Source organism: Theropithecus gelada, chromosome 16, assembly GCF_003255815.1.
Source record: "Theropithecus gelada isolate Dixy chromosome 16, Tgel_1.0, whole genome shotgun sequence".
NCBI classification, from domain to species: domain Eukaryota; kingdom Metazoa; phylum Chordata; class Mammalia; order Primates; family Cercopithecidae; genus Theropithecus; species Theropithecus gelada.
Genome location: NC_037684.1, coordinates 48289893 through 48302839, shown reverse-complemented (window position 1 = coordinate 48302839; position 12947 = coordinate 48289893). Strand labels below are relative to the sequence as shown.

The window sequence follows — 12947 nt, the reverse complement described above, 5'->3', positions numbered from 1 at the left end:
GGCAAAACTGCTTTACTGTACTAAAGAGTGATGACAAATTCTGAGTACTAACTTTCACTCCCCCTCTTCGTAATAAACGCCTTAAGAAATTTAAATAAGCAGAATATCTGCTTTCACTTTATCCCATTGTTACCCTAGTTCTTCTGAGCACTCAGCTTTCCTGTCGAGCTTTGTTTAGACGCCCTTGGGTGTCCTTTGACCATGCGTCCCCCGCTTTCACACGCTCTAGCGTTCCTTCACCAGGGTCTTTGTCACCTCACGTTGGGAATGTTGGGGTGATCAGACCCAACACCAGGTCATGGGGGCAACAAAGTCTGGCAGAGTCAAAGGAATTAGAAAAAGACAAGTTTGAGAAAGTGGGACCAGGGGGCCATCGTGTGGAGGCTGTGAAGGCTCTGATCTCTGGGAGCCCACAGTATTTATTGGTGCTCAAAGAAACAGGTGGTGAGGATGTGGGGGTTGAAAGAAAACAGTGTATCAAGTGATTGAGAAACATAACATATGACTACTTGAGATAATGGGAGTGCTAGAAGCAAGGAGCCAGCAAGTCTAGCTGACAAGCAAGCGCTGCCTCAGCTTCTCTTCCAACACAGCTTTTCCCCCAACTGCTTTCTGTTACCCACGTCTCTTAAAACCTAAACCCCTTGGCTGGGCGCAGTGGCTCATGCCTGTGATCCCAGCACTTTGGGAGGCCGAAGTGGGTGGATCACCTGAGGTCAGGAGTTCAAGACCAGCCTGGCCAACATGGTGAAACCCCATCTCTACAAAAATACAAAAATTAACTGTGGATGGTGGCATGCACCTGCAACCCCAGCTACTGGGGAGGCTGAGGCAGGAGAATCACTTTAACCTGGGCGAAGGAGGTTGCAGTGAGCCAAGATCACGCTATTGCACTCCAGCCTGGGTAACAGAGCAAGACTCCATCTCAAAATAAAAAAACCTAAACTCCTTACCTAAACCAACTTGAATTCAAGGCTCTCCTCATCAAGCTGGTCTCTCTCCAGGCTCACCTCCCACTGCAATGGTGGATCGCCCTGCATGAATCCACCATTCAGTGCTTCTGCCTTCTTTGTCACCCCCTCCACCTCAGCCCTTCAGTCTCCTGTGTTCAAACTATTCCCTTCAAATGGCATGTCCTCCTCCCCTCTACTGATGAAAGTCCTATGCCTTTTCCATAGCCCAGCTCAAATGCCCACTTACCTGTCTCAGCCCTCCTACCTGGTTGTGTGTGTGGTGGTTTTTTTGTTTGTTTTGTTTTTGACACGGAGTCTGGTTCTGTCGCCAGGCTGGAGTGCAGTGGCGTGATCTTGGCTCACTGCAACCTCTGCCTCCTGGGTTCAAGCAATTCTGCCTCGACCCCTGAGTAGCTGGGATTACAGGTACCCAGCACCTATTTTAGTAGAGACAGGGTTTCACCATGTTGGCCAGGCTGGTCTTGAACTCCTGACCTCAGGCGATCCACCGACCTCAGCCTCTCAAAGTGCTGGGATTACAGGTGTGAGCCACCAAGGCAGTTTCTTTTTTTTTTTTTTTTTTTTGATGAGATACAGTCTTGCTCTGTCGCTCAGGCTTAAGTGCAGTGGTTCAATTACGGTTCACTGCAACCTTGAACTCCTGGGGGCTCAAAGTGATCCTCTTGCCTCGGCCTCCCGAGTTGCTGGGACTATGGACATATGTCACCACGCCTGGCTAATTTTTGTAGTTCTTGTAGAGATTAGATCTCCCTATGTTGCTCGGGCTGGTTTTGAACTCCTGACCTCGTGTGATCCTCCTGCCTTGGCTTCCAAAGTGTTTAGATTACAGGCATGAGCCACCATGCCTGGCCTGTGTGTTCTTTCACAGCAGACACCAGAACCCTTTCCTGTTCCCCAGTGCTGTGTCAATAACTGTGCAGCTGATTTAACTGAGAGAAAAGGTAGGAATTGTTTTCTGAAGCATTCTGAATGAGAAGGGAAACCTAATGAGTTTTGAATTTTATTGTGGCTAACACATTAGATGCATTATTAAGGTTTGACAATATGGTGACTGCCTATAAAGACTTTTGCAACCAGTGCCTGTAACCTTCATTCCAAATGAACGTTCTTGTGATGGCTCCAATGTTATAGACAAGCATTAACAGCCAAAAAGAAAAAAGGAAATCTCCTTATGGTGTGAAAGGCCTCTCAGCTGCAGCTGCCCTGACACCCAGACGAGCCCTCCCAGCTGCAGAGGGTGATTTCAGTCCATGTCAACTCTCCTGCTTGTCTTTACAGCAGAATGAATTCTCTTTTGTCTCAGCCTTTCCCGATTCATGTTTTCTATCCTGAAAACAAAAAGACTGCAATTAGTCCCAGATGCTCAATCAGTGCTTTTCAAAGTGGCAAGAGGAGTTGGAAGCTCAACGGGAAGCCGGGAAGCCGAGCAGTTATACCAGCAGGCACCAGCCCGCAGGCCTCCGTCCCAGGTCAGCATCCTCCTCTTCCTAGAGCTTCTCCCATGGCCGGCCTTGGACTCTCCCCTGCCCCTTCCTCACCTGTGTAGACTCTTGTCCACACAAATCAGTTTATAGCAACTTAGGGCATTTCCTGGTACCTGATTCTCTGAAGTTTAACATCTTCTTTTGTTGGCTCCTTGGGTGTCTCGCTGGCCTCAGCGATCATGTCTCGAATTTTCTGCAGGCAGTCTGCCAGATTCCGGAACTGATAGCGGCTGCTCTCAGAGGTGAGGATCAACTCTCCTAACCTGTTGATCTTGTTTTTATGCTGCAGAAGACAAAGGAAAAACTGGAGTCCTACAGAGTAAAGGTTTAAAAGCCACTGAGGGATTTCTAGGGAAAGAAAGGAATGGTGGTTACCATGATGGCTATCTTCTGCCGCACAGGCTCTGCGATCCAGTCGGCAGTTGCCAAATGGAACCTGACTTCCGCCTTGGAATTCACTGTGGATGAAAGGGAGAAGGGAGCATGGGTGCCTGAGACTTCCAGGAAGGATCAACCCCTGGGTGACCAGTGACCATCCTGAAACAAAGGGAGGCCAGAGACCTAACCATGTACATTCTAGCCTATGTCCAAGTTGGCTATGAACAAGTCTGCAAAGACAGTGAGGCACTCTTGGGCAAAAATAGACTTCCGGTAACTAAGCACCCAGTGCTTCTCTTACAGTTTTACTGGGTTGAAAAAAAAATGGAGGGAACGGGTTGCACCAGAATGAAGGAAACCTGTTCTTGGAGCTAGCTGCCACCTCACACTGCGATTTCTCTTTGTTTAGACTCACAAGCCGATCCTAGTCCTAGCAACCCACAGCTGAATGTCTGAGAATCAGACCACATTCAAAAGAATAGAGAGGATTATTATAAGCCGGCAGTATTAAAGCTTCTGCTGAAAAATCCCTTTATTCCATATGAACATAAACACAGAGTTCCTCAAGCCCACCTCCCAGCTACATTTTAAAGCAAAAGAAAGCAACAAGGCACCCCGTACCTTTGTTCACATTCTGCCCCCCAGGACCACTACTCCGACAATAAGATATTGTCAAGCGATCTGTAAAACAGAAGAATGTACACACACAAAACTGATTACCTCATGGCAAATGTGCAAACTGCTAATTAACTATCAACACAGCTATCCCTATTATATATCTTTCTCTTTCAATGACTTTTTTTTGTTTGTTTGTTTGAGACAGAGTCCCGCTCTGTTGCCCAGGCTGGAGGGCTGTGGTGCAATCTCGGCTCACTGCAACCTCCACCTCCCGGATTCAAGCAATTCTCCCGTCTTAGCCTCTTGAGTAGCTGGGATTACAGGCGCGTGCCACCACGCCCGGATAATTTTTATATTTTTAGTAGAGACGGGGTTTCACCATATTGATCAGGCTGGTCTCAAACTCTTGACCTTGTGATCCACCCGCCTCGGCCTCCCAATCAATGACTTTTATATACAGTCATCCCTCAGTAGCTATCAGGTATTGGCTCTATGACTCTTGTGGATACCAAGATCTGTGAATGCACAGTCCCTGATATAAAATGGTATATTTGCAAATAAGCTGCACATATCCTCCTGCATACTTACAACCATCTCTAGATCGCTTATAACACCTAATACAATATAAATGCTATAAACACTATGTAAATACTTGTTATACTGTATTTTTTTGGTGTGTTTTTTTTTGTTTTTTTTTTGTTTTTTTTTTTTGAGACAGAGTCTCACTCTGTCACCCAGGCTGGAGTGCAGTGGTGCACAGTCTCTGCTCACTGCAAGCTCCGCCTCCCAGGTTCACGCCATTCTCCTGCCTCAGCCTCCCAAGTAGCTGAGACTACAGGTGCCCGCCACCACACCCAGCTAATTTTTTGTATTTTTAGTAGAGGTGGGGTTTCACCACGTTAGCCAGGATGGTCTTGATCTCCTGACCTCATGATCAGGCCTCAGCCTCCCAAAGTGCTGGGATTACAGGCGTTGAGCCACTGCGCCCAGACTATACTGTATTGTTTAGGGAATCATAAGAAGAAAAAAATTCTGCACAAGCTGCAACCATCCTTTTTGTTCTTTTTCAATTTTTTTTTTTTTTTTAACAGTCTCACTCTGTCACCCAGGATACAGTGCAGTGACGCAATCAAAGCTCACTGCAGCGACCATAGCTCACTGCAGCCTCAAACTCCTGAGCTCAAGTGATCCTCCTGCGTCAGCCTCCCAAGTAGCTAGGACTACAGGCATGTACCACCATACCCTGCTGATTATTTTTTTTAAAAATTTTTTGTAGTTATGCGGTCTTGTTATGTTGCCCCGGCTGGTCTCAAACTTCTGGGCTAAAGTGATCCTCCCAAAGTGTTGGGGTTACAGGTGTGAGCCACCGTGCCCAGCCTCTTTTTCAAAGATTTTTGATCCACAGTTGGTTGACTCCGTGGATGTGGAACTCAGATACAGAGGGCCAACTATATATATAAATGTAACATCTGGGTCAGTGAAGCTGGAGATTATTCAGATGTCAAAACTGAAATTAGAGTAAGTAATTTTCTCAAAGTCACACAGATAGCAAAAGTAGAATCAGGACTTGGCTGTCTGCTTCTAGCCCCGTACATTCCACCTGATCTGCTGCCCTCACTTTTTGCTGCTTGTTTTCTGTTTGTTTTAAAGCAAGGATTATTTCAAAAGTTCAAACTAAGGGACGGAGTTAGTTTCATCCAAGATGTGGTGGATGTGGAATCTCAACAGACTATATAAGCTCTAAGAGGGCAGGACTGTGTCTTATTCATGGTGTGTTCATGGCTGTTCCCTGGGCCTAGCTCACGGTTAGTGTTAAAACATCTGTTGGATGTATGAGGAGCTGGGAGCTCTAGCTTCAAACACTGGCTCCATCACGAAGTGACCATGATCTTCGCAAAGTCTCATTGTTTTTCTTGGTCTAATTTTTGTTTGTTTTTAATCTGTAAAATTAGGTTTCATCCTTCCCTTTTTATAATTAATGAGAAGCAGTCTTGTCATATCTGAGGAATGGAGGGAAGGCATTATATTGGGAAAATCTGAGTAACTGCAAGAAGTTTGGGTGGCAAGGAACTGTGGCACCATGGTGGCAGAGAGCTGGCCTCAGTGAGCAGTAGTGACTCATCTTGGGACTGCTTTTAAGAGGATTTCCTCCTTTGGAAAAATCAAATTAAATCCACTTTCTGACTAGGTAACAAGTGCACGTGCCACTGCAGGGGAACAGTTCTGCCATGGTGATCGCTGGCAACCTTGCACATGGGCAAAGCTTGAGCTGCAGCTGACTGAAGTCTTTATAGGAATGGAATGCTTTGGGATTCATGAGAGTGTGGGAGGCTGGTGAGGAGCTACTACCAGGCCACTGCCCACTTGCCTGCCTGTCTCCCCCTAGGAGGCTGTCACGAGACACTTCTCTTCACCTCCAGTTCTGATGAGATGGGAGGCTTTCTGCCTCCTCCCCTACACACATGCTGCCCTTACAGCACAGCTTCGTTTTTATTTTTTGAGACAGGGTCTCACTCTGGCACCCAGGCTGGAGTCCAGTGGCACAGCAGCCTCAACATCCCAGGCTCAAGCGAACATCCCGGGCTTAAGGGATCCCTCGGCCTCAGCCTCCCAAGGAGCTGAGACTACAGGCAGGCACAGCTTCAAGCTATAAAACTGCTTTGCTGCAGCATGTGGCTCCTCAGCCACAGGGTATCCTGTCCCTTGGGTTGTGGTCATCTGGCCTCTGTTTCAGAGTCATCTTGAGCAAGGGCCACAGGAAACCAGTACCTTTGGTTGCTCTTCCTTGCACTGTCTGTGGAAGTCACACACTGTCTGAATCTCAAAAAGGCTCATTGTTTCTTTACAGGCTGTAACTATTAGGCCTTGCTTATGCTTGACAGGTACAAAATTTTACAGTTATGCAAATGGTTTATTTACATGAAAATGTCTCTCATTCTTGTCTCCTAGCCACCAAGTTTGTCTTATCTCTCTATTCCTCCAGGCAGTCACTGCATTCCTTTCAGATCTAGATATCTTTCTTTTTTTTTTTTTTTTTTTTGAGACGGAGTCTCGCTCTGTAGCCCGGGCTGGAGTGCAGTGGCGTGATCTCGGCTCACTGCAAGCTCCGCCTCCTGGGTTCACGCCATTCTCCTGCCTCAGCCTCCCGAGTAGCTGGGACCACAGGCGCCCGCCACCTCGCCCGGCTAGTTTTTTGTATTTTTTAGTAGAGACGGGGTTTCACCATGTTAGCCAGCATGGTCTCGATCTCCTGACCTCGTGATCCGCCCGTCTCGGCCTCCCAAAGTGCTGGGATTACAGGCTTGAGCCACCGCGCCCGGCCTGATCTAGATATCTTTCTACACAGATATGGATATAAAAATAGACACAGATATATTGATACAGATATTCAGAAATAGATATTTCAGGCCGGGCGCAGTGGCTCATGCCTGTAATCCCAGCACTTTGGGAGGCTGAGGCGGGCAGATCACGAGGTCAGGAGATCGAGACCATCCTGGCTAACACAGTGAAACCCCATCTCTACTAAAAAATACAAAAAATTAGCCGGGCATGGTGGCGGGCACCTGTAGTCCCAGCTACTCAGGAAGCTGAGGCAAGAGAATGGTGTGAACCTGGGAGGCGGAGCTTGCAGTGAGCAGATTGTGCCACTGCACTCTAACCTGGGCGACAGAGCGAGACTCCGAAAAAAAGATATTTCAGAGATATAGATACGTAAAACACAAATGGTAGCTTATAAACTCTCCTGTGTCTTCCTCTTTCGATTCATCTATTGTAAAGAGTGCTCCACGTCATGAGAATGTCAAGAGCTCTCCACTCAGGTGGCACACGGCACAATATGATGTGAGTGGCCACGCCATCATTTATTTGCTATTCTAAATAATGCTACAAAGATTCTACTTCTGCACACCCAGAGACGGTCTCTTTAATTGGGCTGGAGAGATCTGGAAGGAATGTGTGAGGGATGAGAGAAATGACTGATTTTTTCTTTTATTTTTTTCCTCTGAGACAGAGTCTCGCTGTGTCACCCAGGCTGGAGTGCAGTCGTGCAATCTCAGCTCACTGAAACCTCTGCCTCCCAGGCTCAAGTGATTCTCGTGCCTCAGCCTCCCGAGTAGCTGGGATCACAGGCGCCCACCACCACACCCAGCTAATTTTTGTATTTTTATTTTATTTATTTTTGAGACTGGGTCCCGCTCTATTGCCCAGGCAATGGCAGGATCTTGGCTCACTGCAACCTCTGCCTCCTGGGTTTAAGCAATTCTCCTGCCTCAGCCTCCCACATAGCTGGGATTATAGGCATGCACCATCACACCTGGCTAATTTTGTATTTTTAGTAGAGATGGGGCTTCGCCATGTTGGCCAGGCTGGTCTTGAACTCCTGACCTCAGATGATCCACCGGCCTTGGCCTCCCAAAGTGTTGGAATTACAGGTGTGAGCCACTGTGCCTGGCCAAATTTTTATATTTTTAGTAGAGATGGGGTTTCACCATGTTGGCCATGCTGGCCTCAAATTCCTGGCCTCAAGTGATCTACCCACCTTGGCCTCCCAAATTGTTGCGATTACACGCATGAGCCACCATGCCTGGCCAACTGATTTTTTTTTAATTTTTTATTTTTTCCAGACAGAGTTTTGCTCTCATTGCCCAGGCTGGAATGCGATGGCACAATCTCGGCTCACTGCAACCTCCACCTCCTGGGTTCAAGCGATTCTCCTGCCTCAGTCTCCCGAGTAACTGGGATTACAGGCACATGCCACCATACAGCCAACTGATTTTTAAGAAAACAAAATTACTTACTTAGAGGGATGTCACTGTCGGCTTGCTTTGCACCATCCTGTAATGTAACGTACACACTGTCAAATAAGTATTACCTGCTGGGTGACTCCTAACTGGTTCAAGGCAACAAAGAAATGATGTAAAGTCACAACACAAACATTATACATTAGTATTTTCGGGTCCCCTGCAAAATCATATCACAATGACAGAAAAAGCATCCTTAGACTCCAGAGGTACCACCTCAGAAACACTCCTCTAGGAGAATGGATCTGATGTCTCCAGCCTTCCCTGCCCTAGCCTTAGCTAGTGTCAGGCACCATCAGAGGCCTGGCTCCAGCAGGAGGAGGAACCACAGGGCACATGCATCAGGGAGCCTCCAAAAGCAACACCCTCTGTCAACCTGGAGCAACAAGCCTGGCAGGCCGGCCGGGCGCGGTGGCTCAAGCCTGTAATCCCAGCACTTTGGGAGGCTGAGACAGGCGGATCACAAGGTCAGGAGATCAAGGCCATCCTGGCTAACACAGTGAAACCCCATCTCTACTAAAAAATACAAAAAAACTAGCCAGGCGAGGTGGCGGGCGCTTGTGGTCCCAGCTACTCGGGAGGCTGAGGCAGGAGAATGGCATAAACCCGGGAGGCGGAGCTTGCAGTGAGCTGAGATCCGGCCACTGCACTCCAGCCTGGGTGACAAAGCGAGACTCCGTCTCAAAAAAAAAAAAAAAAGCCTGGCAGGCCACCCTGTTCTTTCCGGGCCACAGGAGACTCCCACACGATGCAGTCCATCTTGGACAGTGACTGTAAATGCACCCTGAGGGCTTCTGTCAAACTAACTACTCACTCTAGGACTTCTCACCTCCATGTCTCTCTCTCCCTTACCGTTCCTCAAGCAGCAATGCCCTTCAGCCTTAAATCTTTGTATCCACAAGGCCCAGTGCAAACGCCACCCACTCCAAGGCTTTTCTGGCCCTCCAGGCTCAAAGCATCAGTATCCTCAGATACACTCTCCCTAACTGCCTTCATTTCTTTTTTTTTGAGACGGAGTCTCGCTCTGTAGTCCAGGCTGGAGTGCAATGGTGTGATCTCAGCTCACTGCAACCTCCGCCTCTTGGGTTCAAGTGATTCTCCTGCCTCAGCCTCCTGAGTAGCCGAGATTACAGGCACATGCCACCATGCCCAGTTATTTACTTATTTTTTTTTGTATTTTTAGTAGAGATGGGGTTTTACCATGTTAGTCAGGCTGGTTTCGAGCTCCTGACCTCAAGTGATATGCCCGCCTTGGCTAGGATTACAGGCGTGATCTGTCCCCCAAAGTGGTAGGATTATAGGTGTGAGCCACCATGCCCAGCCTGCCTTCATTTCTTTTATCTTAGAATTATTTGGGAGTTGGCCAGGTGCGGTGGCTCACGCCTATAATCCCAGCACTTTGGGAGGCCGAGATGGGTGGATCGCTTGAGATCAGGAGTTGGAGACCAGCCTGGCCAACATGGTGAAACCTCCCCTCTACTAAAAATACAAAAAAATTAGCTAGGCATGGTGGCACACACCTGTAATCCTAGCTACTCGAAGAGGCTGAGGCGGGAGGGTTGCTTGAATCCAGGAGATGGAGGTTGCAGTGAGCTGAGATCATGACACTGCACTCTTGCCTGGGACACTGCACTCCAGCTTGGGTGACAGAGCGAGACTCCATCATCTTGGGAAAAAAAAGAAAAAGAATTATTTGGGGTGAAACCCTCATCCTACTCCACCTGTCTGCAGCACTGAAGATCATGGGCCACACCCTCCTTCCTGAAGCATGTTCTATCTGTTCCTTCTGAGATTTTCCTTTTACCTTCCTAGGACTCTTTCTCACTCTCCTTAGATAGCTCTTTGCAACTTTTAAACACTGACATGCCCTTGAAATACTTCTCTCTCTCTTTCTTTCCCTAGAATACTTCATCTATGCTGATGAGAATAGCCTGTTTTTTGTTTTTGTTTTGAGACGGAGTCTCACTCTGTCGCCCAGGTTGGAGTGCACTGGTGCAATCTCAGCTCACTGCAACCTCTGCCTCCTGGGTTCAAGTGACTTGTCCTGCCTCAGCCTCCTGAGTAGCTGGAACTATAGGTGTGTGCACCACGCCTGACTAATTTTTGTATTTTTAGTAGAGACTGGGTTTCACCATGTTGTCCAGGCTGGTCTCGAACTCCTGACCTCAAGTGATCTACCCACCTTGGCCTCTCAAAGTGCTGGGATTACAGGCATGAGCCACTGTGCCTGGCCAGAAAATAGCCTGGTTTTGACACCCAACTTTCTGGCTCAAACTCAAACCTTTCTCCTCAATTCCATACCCATATACCCAACGACTACTCAGCGTCTCTTCTCAGATGTCTAATGGACTCAAACCTTAAGTCTCCTCAGAGGACTTCCCTTACTAACAAGCTGAGGTAGCCTCAGCACTCTGTTGCAGCACCCTGGTCTATTCATCACACTACCTCTCACTACCTAATGGTTTCCCTATTTGTTTACTGCCTGCTCCTTCCACTAGAATTAAGCTCCACAAAGGAGAGAGATCCTGTCTATTTTGTTTATCATGGCTGTATATGCTAGACTGAAGTAGTGACTGACACAGTAGGTATACAATAAACATCTCTCATCTCAGTTAATAGCAACTCAATCCTTTCATTGCTCAAGGCCCCAGACCTGGCTGGGCATGGTGGCTCATGCCTGTAATCCCAGCACTTTGGGAGGCTGAGGCGAGCAGATCATTTGAGGTCAGGAGTTTGAGACCAGCCTGGCCAACATGGTGAAAACCCTGTCTCTACTAAAAATGCAAAAATATGAGCCGGGCATGGTGGTGCATGCCTGTAATCCCAGCTACCCAGGAGGCTGAGGCACAAGAATCACTTGAACCCAGGAGGCAGAGGTTGCAGTGAGCTGAGATCATGCCACTGCACTCCAGCCTGGATGACTGAGTGAGACCCTGTCTCAAAAAAAAAAACAAAAAAAAAAGGGCCAGGCATGGTGGCTCACGCCTGTAATCCTAGCACTTTAGGAGGCTGAGGCAGGCAGATCACGAGGTCAGGAGATGGAGACCATCCTGGCTAATACAGTGAAATCCCGTCTCTACCAAATAAATAAATAAATAAATTAGCCAGGTGTGGTGGTGGGCGCCTGTAGTCCCAGCTATTCAGGAGGCTGAGGCAGGAGAATGGTGTGAACCCGGGAGGCAGAGGTTGCAGTGAGCAGAGATCGTGCCACTGTACTCCAGCCTGGGCAACAGAGCAAGACTCCGTCTTAAAAAAAAAAAAAAGGCCCCAGACTTCAATTCCTCTTTTATTCTCACTTCTCATATCCAATCAGTTAGCAAATCTTGCAGGCTTTCTTTCCAAAATATGTCTAGAATCTGACCAATTCTCATGACTCCTGCTGCTTCCACCCTGCTTATCATCTCTTGCCCTATACTGCAATCTCCTTGTCTCCCTGATCTTGGCATCCTTCATCTGTTCTCTATAAGGCTCTCTGAGTGATCCTTGTAAAACTAAAATAATTCCATTCTCCTGCTTCAAGCTCTCCAATAGGTCTGCCTTGCATTCAGAGGAAAGGCTGGAGGCCAGTAAGTCCTAGAAACAGGCTTTTTCCCAGCCATCCCTCTCTTTGGCTTTTCCTCCTGACTCGCCTGCTGAGCCACACCTAGGGACTGCTACTGCCTTCAGGTTATTACACTTTCCCTTCCCTCTGCCTGCGATGCTCATCTCCCCCCTATTCTCATGACTTGCTGTCTGGCTTCTTCCAGGTTGTTATTCAAATGTCACTTCATTGAGGGCCTTCTTAGACAATCTTACTTAAAGTTGCAATCCTACTCCCTACCTCTGGCACTACTTCTGCCTTTTTTTTTTTTTGAGACCGAGTCTCGTTCTGTCGCCCAGGCTGGAGTGCAGTGGCGCGATCTCAGCTCACTGCAAGCTCTGCCTCCTGGGTTTACACCATTCTCCTGCCTCAGCCTCCCGAGTAGCTGGGACTACAGGCGCCCGCCCCCTCGCCCGGCTAGTTTTTTGTATTTTTTAGTAGAGACGGGGTTTCACCGTGTTAGCCAGGATGGTCTCGATCTCCTGACCGTGATCCGCCCGTCTCGGCCTCCCAAAGTGATGGGATTACAGGCTTGAGCCACCGCGCCCGGCCTTTACTTCTGCCTTCTTGGCTTTATTTTCTCCAAAGTACTACCTCACATATTAGTCCATTTACTTATTGCCTTTCTCCCTCCACTAGAACATAAGCTCCACAAGCTTTGGAATTTCAATTTTGGGCCGGGCGGGGTGGCTCAAGCCTGTAATCCCAGCACTTTGGGAGGCCGAGAGGGGCGGATCACCAGGTCAGGAGATCGACACCATCCTGGCTAACACGGTGAAACCCCGTCTCTACTAAAAAATACAAAAAGCGCCGGGCGCGGTGGCTCACGCCTGTAATCCTAACACTTTGGGAGGCCGAGGCGGGCGGATCACAAGGTCAGGAGATCGAGACCACGGTGAAACCCCGTCTCTACTAAAAACACAAAAAATTAGCCGGGTGCGGTAGTGGGCGCCTGTAGTCCCAGCTACTCAGGAGGCTGAGGCAGGAGAATGGCGTGAACCCGGGAGGCGGAGCTTGCAGTGAGCCGAGATTGCGCCACTGCACTCCAGCCTGGGTGACAGAGCGAGACTCCGTCTCAAAAAAAAATAAAAAAAAAATAAAATAAAATAAAGTG

The 12947-nt window shown here is 48.2% G+C and overlaps 1 protein-coding gene across 2 annotated transcripts in view; it reads right to left on the bottom strand.

Annotated features, from left to right (window-relative positions):
• Positions 1-1961: 1961 nt before the first annotated feature.
• The window catches only part of MRPL58 (mitochondrial ribosomal protein L58), an 11965-nt gene continuing 979 nt past the window's right edge, over positions 1962-12947 (bottom strand). Inside the window, exons 2-6 of one of the 2 annotated variants that reach the window (XM_025362592.1) lie at positions 8251-8287; positions 3458-3517; positions 2834-2916; positions 2572-2741; positions 1962-2297 (exon numbers count right to left, since the gene is read on the bottom strand). In XM_025362592.1, the coding sequence (XP_025218377.1) occupies positions 2228-2297; positions 2572-2741; positions 2834-2916; positions 3458-3517; positions 8251-8287 (420 nt within the window). In that variant the 3' untranslated portion in view covers positions 1962-2227. Of the gene's footprint in view, positions 2303-2571; positions 2742-2833; positions 2917-3457; positions 3518-8250; positions 8288-12947 lie in introns of both variants that reach the window. The other variant, XM_025362590.1, reaches the window with a different exon arrangement.